Source organism: Centruroides vittatus, unplaced genomic scaffold (genome assembly GCF_030686945.1).
Source record: "Centruroides vittatus isolate TY-2023 unplaced genomic scaffold, ASM3068694v2 scaffold_2802, whole genome shotgun sequence".
NCBI classification, from domain to species: domain Eukaryota; kingdom Metazoa; phylum Arthropoda; class Arachnida; order Scorpiones; family Buthidae; genus Centruroides; species Centruroides vittatus.
In genome coordinates, this window is record NW_027122693.1 from 464,099 (window position 1) to 476,623 (window position 12,525).

Consider the following 12,525-nt stretch of genomic DNA (forward strand, 5'->3'; position numbering starts at 1 on the left):
ATTGTAGATACAGAATATCTTCAATGTTTTCCAGGGTTGTCTAATGCTCTAGTTTGATAATTGTCAATGCTGAAAATGTCACTTTGCATAAATACACAGTACAAAATTTTACTGACCTCCACATTCAGTTATATGACTTCTTTTGAGTCGTGCCCCACAGTTTAAGAAGTATAAACAATGAAAATTTTTAGATCTAATTTAATTCACATTGCATTTTTTCTGGAATGACTTTATTGCCGAAGGAAAAGTATGATGTACAGGGGCTAGACACTACTAATTTGCGGTGGAGAGCATGTAGGCTATTTTAAATTTTAAAATATTATTAAAAATATGATTGTCACAACGCTGGGTTACAATTTTTAATGTCACAATAAATAATCGCTCGTTCCTAATGCCTGACTTTCTTCAACCAATAGGACGCAAGTCAAACTTGTAACCAATCAGAAAAAAGCAGCATTAATTGCAACTGCAGGATATACTGTATTGCAAAAGGTGTTTCTCAACTACAATTTATTCTATCAAAATGTAGTTGTTGAGCTTTGTAATTGACATTTCAGTTCATAATTTGAAATAATGGGGCTTTACTGTACTTCAGTTAATTGAATTTTAAGTCATGCTGCACATATGACAAAGAAATTTTTATTAAAAATATTCACATATTAGAAGAAACCTAAAAAATTGCCTTCATATCTTGTTCTTGAACACCTCAGAACACAAGTCTTTACAGGCAGAATTAACCTTTTGTTTGAGGCTACTTGTCCATCTCGATATGCAAAAACATTAAAAAATTTCTAGACGAAGACAAATTCCAATAAAAATATATTAATTAATATTTAATACTGTCCTGGACATCAACATAAATTTCTTTAATAAGTGTAAAATATTAAATTATATTATTGCATGCTTTTTTAATATGTAAATTGAAAATTAATTATAAATTATGCTACAAAAAATAATTGATATTCATTAACTAGAATTAATTTTCAATAGTATAGTTAATTTCTTTTATTGTTAATTTTGATAAACATAGTCTTAATATTATAATGTATTAATTTATATAAATAAATAAATGTTCAATAAATTAAAAAGAACAGAAAAATATTACAGTGAAAGAGAACTTAGATTTCTATTAAATATGAATGAAAATTTACTAAAAATGCTATTTTGAATTATACTACCATTTTAATTATCTTATTGTTCGTAACAGTTGGAAACTATCTTGTGTTATGACGTAAACATCCAATAAATGTAGAACAAACATCCAGGAAATGTGCGTTTTTAAAAAAAGAATAAAACTGTAACACATAAAAATTAAACTCCATACAGCAGTCAGTTGATGGTCATGCAGTAAGCAATTCTTTCAATATTCTGAGATCGGGCTTCATTCTCCGTCCTCATCAATATTAGTTTACTCCATTGTCGTCAAGCTTGTACTTAATGAGCAAAATTTAGGCCATTTATTCTTCATAATTTGTTGGATCCTTTCAAGAAAAATCAAATCCTATTTTTATGGAATATGTATTCTGTAATCAATATGGTGTAGGTATTTTCTTTATTCATTTATATTTAAAGGAATAGATTTTTTTCTCCCTTATTGTAGGTAATAATAGGTACTGTACTTAATGTACCGCTAGGTAGGTAACTTTTTCTTGTCGGGTGTTGATTTATGAGAGATTGTAAAAATATACTATGTATTTTGTAAATGTAAACTTAAGGCTGTTTTCTGAACATTTTTTTCTATCTAGAAAGTATTAAGAGGCTCGTTTTGTTTTTAATCTTTCATTTGTGTTTATCTGAATGGGTATGATGATGAATTGGACTTTTCAGAGATCGAGGGGGTCCCAAACCACTTGACCTTTTTGAGGTCCTTACTATATTTGAAAAGTAAACAAAATAGCATTTAAAAAAATGTATTGTTTTTTAAATAATTAAATATAGCAAAAATATTAGTTTGTTTGCATTTGTTTTGTATTTAGAAGAATGGAATGAATAATTTCAAAAATTTTGTGAGGCTTTTGCAAATGTGGTGACTAGATCAAAGGACCCTGTTTGTTCTCTTGTGAGAGGGTTTGTTGTAGAAGTGGTTTAGCAGAGTGGATCGTGATCACTGGTGGTTTTTAAACATGTGCCAGGTGTCCTCAGACTAATTTTAGCAATTTCTTTAAAATGCAATTCTGTGGTGATTACCCAGAGGGGGGGAAATATTTTCACAAATCATCTCTCTTTGTATATTAAGTTACTAGATAGATATTTTGGCACAATCTATAATTATCTAAGGAGTTATTTACAGGATAAGAAGTGGATGAGGCCTAGGTGGTCCTCCATTCATCTATGATTCAGTTTAGGTGGTCTTTAGGTTGATACTGGTTCGGCATATATCTTATTCACGCCATTCTTGAGGATCGTACCCAAAATGTTGCTTTGGCCATTTAGCTGGTATATGTATATCACTTAAATTCCAATTGATGTCATTGCTTATTTTCTGTCATTCAATTAAAGTATATATTCTCTATTCTCTCTTGTTTAAATTATGCAGGATGTATGAGTTAGTAACTGCCTGATATTGCTTGTCTGTTTACAAGAAGGCACTGATCTATAAGTATACAGTAATATAAATAAGTATCTAATTTTTATTTAGGATTAGATTTTCAAGAGTTTAAATGAGAAGCAATATCTGTGTTGAGTGACTGTCCATAAATGACATCTATAATGTCATTTACGGACATGGGAGAAAAGAGGCTATGACAAGACAGAGAAGGGATAGGTTAAGTGTCTATGGATGTCCATTTATTTTATTACATTTTATACAGTTTATGCAGTTTATTATATTTATTTCTAAAATTTCTTGTATGTTTTGTTTCTACTTGTAGTATCTATCAATCATAAAGTGATAAAGGTTTTAAGGGGGGGCCAAGTTTTGTTGGATGTGTGAAGAGAGGAGTTACCAAAACTTGGTAAACTGGGACGAGGGAGAAGGGAAGTAAATTTCAAGAAAAATGCAGATGTAATTTATGGACAGCCCCTTTCTCGTATTTATTAAATTTAGATTAACGAAATTAACTGTGTATTTCTATTAGCATCTTTCAGAAATGTCAATAAATCAAAGCAGTTTATTGCTAAGCTGTACATGTACAAATATTGTATTGATGTATTTGTGAACTGTAACTTTGAAAGTTGTATTTTCATCATGTGCTTAACAAATATCTTATTAATGGTAAATACTTATGAAAGTTAAACAATCCCTAACAATTTCAGTTGTGGCCAAACCCTCAACTGGTAAGCTGGGTAGTTAGGGATGAGGCGCAATGTATTTGAGACACTGTCTACAATAAAGACCTCGAGTCAGGTCTCTGAAATTAGCAGGAAAAGACATCTTTACTGCACCAACCACTTTTAAGAGAGTTTAGTTATTTGAATCTATTACATTGCGAGGCTATTAGTTTCATTAATTATTTATGAAATATTCAACCACATTAAAATGTTGAATTATTGTGACGTTTGCAATTTATTAAATTGTCAAAATCATTCTGATTTTATAAGGTAAAGCCATAAATTATCTGAAGAAATGACTAACATTGGTTAATTTACTGGAAATATTTTTATTCTTAAAGGAAAATTGATCAGAAATCAATAAATTTAATATTATTATTATTTCTTTATTGCTTCATACAGTTTTTTAATTGTTATAAACAAACATAGTACTGTTTATTGTGCTATCTTGATACTCAAATAATTTGACATTTTTCTATATTTTGGTTGTTCTAATGTATTATTCTATGGGCCAAAACCTTGTTAAGTTGATATTATTGATAGATGACCTCGACTTAACGATAGTTCAAGACCTCTTAGAGAACCTTCTTAAATAAATCTCCATCCCTTAATACAGTATTATGTACCACACTTTACGATAATGACATCATGCAACAAATTCAAACCTGGAGAGACATTCGATAAACAGAACATTTTTAAAAAAGGATATTTGCAAAACACAATGTTTACGACAATGTTTGATTTATGAAATGCAGCATTTGCAGTGATGATCAAAGCATTCTGATTCTAGAACAGTTGACCTGAAGATCCAGATGTGGGATTGAAAACATTAATTGTTCTGAAGGTGATAACTTACTTGAGATTTATTTCAGAAAACTTTCTGAGAGGTTTTGAACTATACTTCCATTCCAGTCTGAGGAATTGAGTAGATGATCTCATTGTCTTGGCCTATGTTTGACAAATTTTAAAAAGAAAAAGCAAGTTTTTCTGCACTTCTGTTGTGTTAACAATGCTTTTATATGGTTTACTTTTCCCTTATATCTTTTCCACCCATTGCCTCATGCCACAAAAACAGCTGTCATTTCATCCCTTCAACTGGGAAAACCCTAAGGGCACTGTCTAATTACAGTTTTGTCCTTTTAAGTGCTTAAAGTTTATTTCATTTATTCACATATTATAGCAGGCTGTGTACACACATTTGAAGGTGCCACAAAAGCTAAAGTCATTAATACTTGCAGAAAACGTACAACTTTTAAGAAAACTCAAAGGTTGCCGGAAGCAGTCCAACGTACGCTAGATTACAGCATAGTAATTTATACATGCCTAAAACAATTACATTTTTGCAAATTTTCATTAGCCAGGCAATTTCATTAATTGCACTATTATTTTATGTACTGTATTAAGATAGAAAATCAAATAACACAAAAACTGTCACAAATAATATATACTGTACAATATACATTAAAATTCAGAATTTCCTAAATCTTCACTAGTTCAACAATCTATGTAACTCAGCATGTTTAGTTTTCCCCACAAGGTGTCAAGCTATCGGTTTCCACTGCATAAACATTGATATTTTATGTAATAGAACTAAAACAAATATTTAAAATATAAATAAACTTATGACTCCTCTGATGGTGTGTCTATCCTGTTGTTGTGGATGAGCTTGCGTAACACAGACGACTCGGAGAGCTATGCCGGTGATAGCTCTACTCTTTCACCTGTCTGGCTAGGGTGGCCATATGGCCACCCTAGCCAGACAGGTGAAAGAGTAGGTGCCAGACAAAAAGAGACACCATGGTCCTCCATGGTGGGGTTTGGATGATAGGCCTGCATCCTATCTCCGGTAAAAAAAAAATGACACTGCAACAAAGCTCCAGGAAAAATCCTGGAGATCGGAAGGTGACGCCATAAACCGAATATAGAATAAAGTTATGAGAAACTTTTAACATCATTAAAATAGCTTTCTGTTTTTAATTTTTAAGATGATGATTTCAATTGAAGTTAGATTTTTGACACATTTTAACATTTATAATACATATAAAGGTTTGAAATGTAAATATTAAAAACATGTACATGATTTTAGGAAGAAGCTAGCCAAATTTTTAAAGTTTCAAGAAGTACATTTCTTTTTGTGTAATTAAAATCAATTCAGTGGATGGCTATGCTCTGCCACGATGCTTTTCATTAGTGTAAAAGTTGTTTGCTTAAGGTTTGTCATGTGAATAAGACAATGCCCTTACTTATGATGTCAGACAAATGCAATGCTGACGGGTCGAACAAAACGTTTATTGCCGTCGTTAGTTGTGTGTTTCATATTAAAAGGAGTTAAATTAGATATTATTTCTAAATTTTATTTTGTAACTTTCAGTTTTAAAGTATTGGCAAATGAAAAAATTGGGTAATAGCTTTTAGGAAATGCATTTTAAGTATGAATAAAAAACTGATTGTCACAATGTTGAAAAAACTTTCCAAACCAGTAGATTTATTTAAAAAATTTGAAGATGACTGATTAAAACATTCAAAAATTAGTGTTTTTTCTTTTGTTGAATAAATCTGCTAGTTTAAAAAGTGTATTTAAATAGAAATTTATTTCTGGAGTTTAAAGGATGTGATATTTTGAGTACAAGTTGTAATAGAAAGTACACTTATTATATTAAGTTATATAATATGAAAGCTTTGTAAGTTATTAGCATATAGTTTAAGTAATTCTTTATGTGTATTAGTTTTCATTAATATATAGACTTAATATATTTCTCGATGCATAAAATTGTATTAAAGACTTAAAATTACCATATTTATTTGTAATTTAAATTCTGTAGAATAGTCATTAATCTATTTTATATATTATATAAAACTATAAAATTAATTTACTGTGCAATCAAAGTTGAAATATATCAATATCTAAATACAAAAGTGGCTCCATGCATTTGGTTTTTGCCAAATTCCAAACAAACATTTGTCCAATACCAAGTAATGCAGATGATGTACTCTTGACCGAACATGACAAATATTTGGTATTTGCCATTTCCCACTCCTTGTGTAATAGTCGCACAAGTGTACAATAGTCCACGGGAGGCAGTTCACAAAAAAAGATGACAATTTTTTTTTCACATGATTAGCAATATACAGGATTTTTTTGGATTCCAACTCTTAATATTATACAATATCCAAAACCGGGGCGAGGAATCGAGCGAATACAGATCAAAGGAACACACTCACGACAAATAAGAACAGACAGACTTGTAATCTTAAGACTAACTTACACTAAATTATAAACTAAAAAGGAAAGGAAGAATAGCAAGAAGTTTTAGTATGATAGAGGAGGTTATAAGGAATATCTGGGTTCTCTGTTTGATATTGATGCTCTTCTGGTGGGAAACCACTTTAAATCGTTTCTTGATGATCTTTTTTTCAGATCTCTACGAAGATTCTCCTCATACAAGGGACATTGTCTCTTTCTCTTTACGTTAGTGGGGTCCTTTCTCTTTCTGTAGGCCACCTTCGTCTCCCTTTGTCCTTCAAGATGACGAGCAGGAGCGTAACTTTTGCACGTCTACCTTCACCGAGCGTCGAACCCAAGAATGAACCTTCTTATTGTTCTAGTAGCCTCAAGGCCTTCACTTCCCATTGTTGACATGGTTCATGGAAAGGGTTACCCCACCCACAGGAAGGAATGTGAATAGAAAATTTGAGAAAACAAAAGGAAGAAGAAAGAAAACTTAAAACTAAATTTATATCTAATATATACATTAATATGGTGTATTGCCACACTTGTCAGTATATTGTGCCAAATCAAAGGGAATGAATTTCTGATAAATGTTTGTAATTCCCACAACAAACTGATGTTTAGAAAATAATCGTGCGTGTGTGTGTGTGTTCACCACATTACAAACACTTTGCCAAATAATTGCCTTTTGTCACAGAATTTGCTAATTGGCATATACTGAATACTTGGAACCATCTTAAGAAAAACAAGGCAGTTTTATCAAATCATTACGACTACTAAAAGTTATCAGAGCTTCTATAAATTGTATGTAAATGTGATGCCATGTAATGTTTTCGCAGACCACTTATCATAACACTTTTGTTAGCAAAATTAAACTATTATATTTCAATTAAGAATCTGAACTTTAACAAAAATCAATTGTCAATATCATCACACTTGTTCAATGATTGTTCAATTTCTTGATGGCAAAAATGACGCATTTCCGTGATCTGCTGACCTCTCAGCCAGGCAATATTGGGCTGGTATCAGAATTGACAGCCGAAAAGTCAGTTGTTGCCCATTCCTCCAAGAGAAAAGTCATCGCAAGTATGTCTAATTTTTAATTGTGTCAATGCCCAATCGCCTACCTTTGCGCCTTTAGAGACAGCCTATCGGAGATTCAGAAGTTTCCCAACGATCTTAACAAGACTGTCACCCTAGTCACAACGAGACCCTAATCAAGGAGCATCATCATCTACTCCAGGTATTTATTGACTCGCAAACCACTGTAAACTCTCTCTCTCTCTCTCGAGAACTGCGAATTTAGGCCTGTCTAGACTTATTTTAGCTCAATTTATTATACTCACTATCAATAAATTGTATACAATGTATTTTTTTTCCTTTACAAATAAACAGTTGTTTCGTTAACCTAGTCTCTGCATGAGTCACTTCCTGCTCGTTAACACAGTCTCCATCCCAAACCCGATCATCCACGCATGTGGCCACTCGCGTGACCTAAGTTCAAATACTGAATCAACACACCATCTCAGCTCCATGTCAATCAGGACACTGTGGTTCAGTCCTGACGAGGCACTAAAGAGGTGCCAACCCTCCAGTCACAAGCTTGTTAAGGCAAATTAATAACTTCTAGCTTTATATAGAAGTGTGTTATAATTTAGTTATAAAATAAATTTAATATTCAAGAATACATTATGCACTGATACATTAACATATTTGTCATAAACTTAATTTGTAAGAATTTGCAATGAATTATGGTGCCTCATTCTTAAAATTTGTAATAATAATTTTATTGTATGTGTTACAGGCATTTGCAATGCTTCTGGGGAGCATCTGGTAACTTTTGGCAAAGTCATTGGGAGAAAATAGTGTATCTGTTTGGGAAAGAATATTCTCTTGCTGTTTGGGGTAAAATTCTCTCTCTCATCTTTCTTTTATATAATATCCTAAATAAACTTTCATACTGTCTTTTTAGGTACTTTCATCTCCACATTTTTAGTTTATTGGGGAGCTGGTCTTCTCTACACTTTTATAGATTTAACAGGAAAACCTGCTTTTCTACTTCGTTACAAAATACAAGATACCACTGCTTATCCAGTAAGTTAAGATTAAATAAATTAGTTTAAAACCTGAAAATACGTTTTAGTTTTATTATTAAATAATATATATAGTGGGGCCAAACAGAGCTGCAATTGGCTCTTGTAGAGCTCTAGTGCTGTTCCTGTATAATTGTCCCTTAATACTCCATATTATTGATATTTAGAGGTAGAAGTCTGACTTTGGTACTGTCCTTCTATATTTATAGTATATAGGTTATATATAAAATGCAATTCTAATATAGGATGCAGTTCTCAACTATTTCTGATATGCTGTATATGGCTCCTGTTATGAAAATGTTTGGCAATTCCTGATAGACACATACATATGTATGTATAACTAATTATAATGAATGTTGTTTATTACTAATATGATTATTTCAGTTCAAATATTTATATTCTGAGTTTTAACACTTATTTACAAATGATTTTTATTCTCTTTGATTATAAAATGACAAAGTAATAAACAAAGGAAAAACATTTATTTCTAACATTAAATGTACTTATAAAATAGTTAATTAGAATAACTATTTATATAATGTAAGAAAACTTACTAGGATTAGAATATATTTAATACTTATACAAGTATAATTATTTAAAATATGAAGAGTTTAAGGTTAATTTACCAGTTTATGATTTTGTTCCATGATTAAAAAATTGGAGGAGGAGAAATCATTTTAATAATGTTATTGTCCAGTAAATTATATTTACACTTTAAGGCATGCATTCTCAAGTTTCAATATTAATGTAACTTCAAAGTATTACAAAGAACAAACTTTACAGATGTCAACTAAAAAAAAAACTGTAAATTTGCTCTAAATAATAATTTAATCTAAAGTTATTCTAAAAACTGTTTGGTATTTTTTTAATAATTGAAGATGAGAATAAAAATCTTGAATATTTTTCATTAGAACTAATTTAACTTCAATGATTAATAAGCTATTTTATCTTGCGTGTTAGGCTGCGACTCCACTAGCCGTAAAAGGGCCGTAAAATCCCTCGCCATAAAAGCTTTTAATCACGTGACCATGATATTTTACGCCTGAGCAGGTCGTAAGACCAACGTAAAAGCGAGTTGAGCAGTGTTCAACTTTCGAAGCGAATACAACCTTAAACCGGTACCATCCACCAATCAGAAGTCAGTTAAATCTAGGTCATCGTGACACGGTGCGAAAATGGTGGAAAACGAGCTTTTGTGTACGTTCTCTCGTGGCTACTCTAGAAGATCTGGAAAGATTTATCGAAAACATCCGAAAGTATTCATGTATGTACGACAAGAGGTATTCCGATTATAATAATGGATGCCTAAAACACGCGATATGAACGGCCAAAGGAAATCCTTCAATTTAGAGGAGTATATAATAAAAAAGCTAAGCTTATAAATGCTGTATATTATCTTAATAATATAATAATAAAAGTCAATATATGAAAGTAAAGATATTACTTTTACTATATTTGTAATTATAGTACACTCAAACCTGTTTTTGTGCGGTCTTTTTTTGTGCGATTTTTTTTATACGTGCAATGTGTTTTGTGCAATTATTTTTGTGCAGTATACCAATTTGATTGAAATTCATATATCGCGCACAAAAAATCACACAAAACAAATCGCACAAATAAAAAATCGCACAAAACAAATCGCACAAATAAAAAATCACACAAAAATAGACCGCACAAAAACAGGTTTGAGTGTATAGAGAAAACTCGTAGAATATAATTATTGTCTTTATATTGATATATCACGTATACACCGTAATAGTACTGTCGCCGTAAAAAGCTTCGCTAGCCGGACCTCCACTGCAATCCGAGCGCAAAGGCAAATAAGTCACATGATTAAAAGCTTTTACGGCGAGGGGTTTTACGGCTAGTGGAGTTGTGGCCTTAATATCAAATGTTTGTTTTATATAATATATATATATATATATAATGTGTGTGTTTGTGTATGTGTTATGTTTCTAAGGTTTTATGTATGTGTATATAAGATCTTCCAAATGTTACTGTTTTTAATTATTGTAACTATGTTAATTATTATCTGAGAACATTTTAAGTATATTAAAACATTGGAAAATTATCCAAGTTTTACATTTTTCCATTAGTTTTTCAATGTGTGCATCTCATGTAGCATGGCACACATCCGACCAATATTTAAATTCTTCCTACACTCAATACAGCATATCCATTGTCACTCCTCCCACGACAGCCACAATTCTACATTTCCAGCAGATTACTTGTATTGTATGATGAGCAATTCTGACTTTGTGAACTGCAGAATGCAAGATGCCTTCTCTGTTACAGAATTGCCATTTTTGTTTATAGCACTTCCTAGAGATAGATGACAAGACATTTGAATGGAGATGGGAGATGAAACTCAGTTACTCTATCAATTAGTGCACATCACACACTTCTCATATAATAAACATAATTACAGTAATTAAAATGGTAGCATTCATCTTGAAATACCCAATATATATTATAGAAATGTAACACACATTTAAAATAATAATTTTTCAAATAATAATAAATTCCCAGATTTTATTGTCATAGTTTTTATATATAAATTTCATTTTAGGTGAAAGTGTCTCAAGTTTTGCATGTTGTTAAACAAGTATTAATCAATCAAATACTTGTTGGTATTCCATTTGCTATGGTTGGTTATCATTTGATGAAATGGAGAGGATACGATCAAGGAACTGAATTACCTACATTCCAATGGGTGTTGTTAGAACTGACTATATTTATTTTGATGGAAGAACTTGGATTCTATTATTCCCATAGGTATGTATTTAATATATATATTATTATTGTTTATTATATTCAATTATATTTTAATTGACTTTTCTACATTTATAAATACAGGAAATCCTCATTAGTTCAAAATGCAAAGGACAAAATAATTGACTTCAAATTATTGAGTTTTGAATTACCAGAGATTAACATACTTCTGTACAGTATACCAAATGCCGTGTAACTGATGTAATTTATTAAGCAAACATAATATGACTACATATACAGAATGCTATTTTCATTAATTAATAATTATAATAAATAATAATATAAATAAACTGCAAGTAAAGCAGCATATGGGTGGGAGATTGTCACAGGTTGTCACATAGTTTTTATAAAAAGTAAAATAGAATTCTCAAAATTAAATTGTCAAATATAGTAGCATAGACCCTTCCTACAAATATCTTAGTCTGCTACTTGTAGTCCAATCTTACAATCCTGAAACCCAGCCATATTTTATGAGATAAGAGAAAAAAGGTAAGGTGATATCCAAAAATACATTATTGTAAAAGCAAAGCAGTGTTGATTAGATTTGAGTTATTCAAAGTCTTTTATTTTCTTGTTAGCAAGGTTGAGGCCAAAGTTTTCAATGCAAAAACATGTACGTTGGATGTTCAACACTGCTTTCCTGTGAGCCTAGAAGTTTGACAATGGTGATTTGGATAGTCAGCGGAATCATGCTTGACATTCCAAATACCATTGTCAAACTTCTAGGCTTACAGGAAAGTTGTGCTGAACGTCAGACGTATACGTTTTCACATTTAAAACTTCGGCCTCGACCTCGCTATTATATGGAGACATGTGAACTTTGATCTAAATGTAAGAGTTAATATACACACATCAGTTAGGACAAAATTTTCACTTCAAATTTTAAAGTAGTAGTTTTTCAAACTAACTGAATTCCTTAACACACGAACTTCTAGATCCCTGGCCAGGACAAACAGTACAGTTACAAACTAATGGGATTTCGAATTAGCCGAGTTTGAATTAACGAGGATTTCTTGTACTGATGAAACAGCTGGTAAGATTTAAACATATTTGTATGTCAAAAATATCAGGAAAGCAAAAAATTATTATATGGTATAACATATATACTTATAAATATAAAAACATTATTTCTCAGTTCAAGTATTTTCATTAAGATTACTA

The 12,525-nt window shown here is 31.1% G+C and overlaps 2 protein-coding genes across 3 annotated transcripts in view; one reads left to right on the top strand and one right to left on the bottom strand.

The window, feature by feature from the left end:
• LOC136987875 (fatty acid hydroxylase domain-containing protein 2) overlaps nucleotides 1-12,525 on the top strand; it is a 29,784-nt gene that overhangs the window by 12,782 nt on the left and 4,477 nt on the right. Inside the window, exons 1-4 of one of the 2 annotated variants that reach the window (XM_067285638.1) lie at nucleotides 1,317-1,539; nucleotides 8,304-8,404; nucleotides 8,472-8,593; nucleotides 11,162-11,367. In XM_067285638.1, coding sequence (XP_067141739.1) covers nucleotides 1,517-1,539; nucleotides 8,304-8,404; nucleotides 8,472-8,593; nucleotides 11,162-11,367 — 452 coding nt within the window. In that variant the 5' untranslated portion in view covers nucleotides 1,317-1,516. Of the gene's footprint in view, nucleotides 1-1,316; nucleotides 1,540-8,303; nucleotides 8,405-8,471; nucleotides 8,594-11,161; nucleotides 11,368-12,525 lie in introns of those variants that run through there. The other variant, XM_067285637.1, reaches the window with a different exon arrangement.
• Nucleotides 1-12,525, bottom strand: part of LOC136987877 (Krueppel-like factor 8) — a 178,546-nt gene that overhangs the window by 11,989 nt on the left and 154,032 nt on the right. The gene's annotated exons all lie outside the window — the stretch shown is intronic.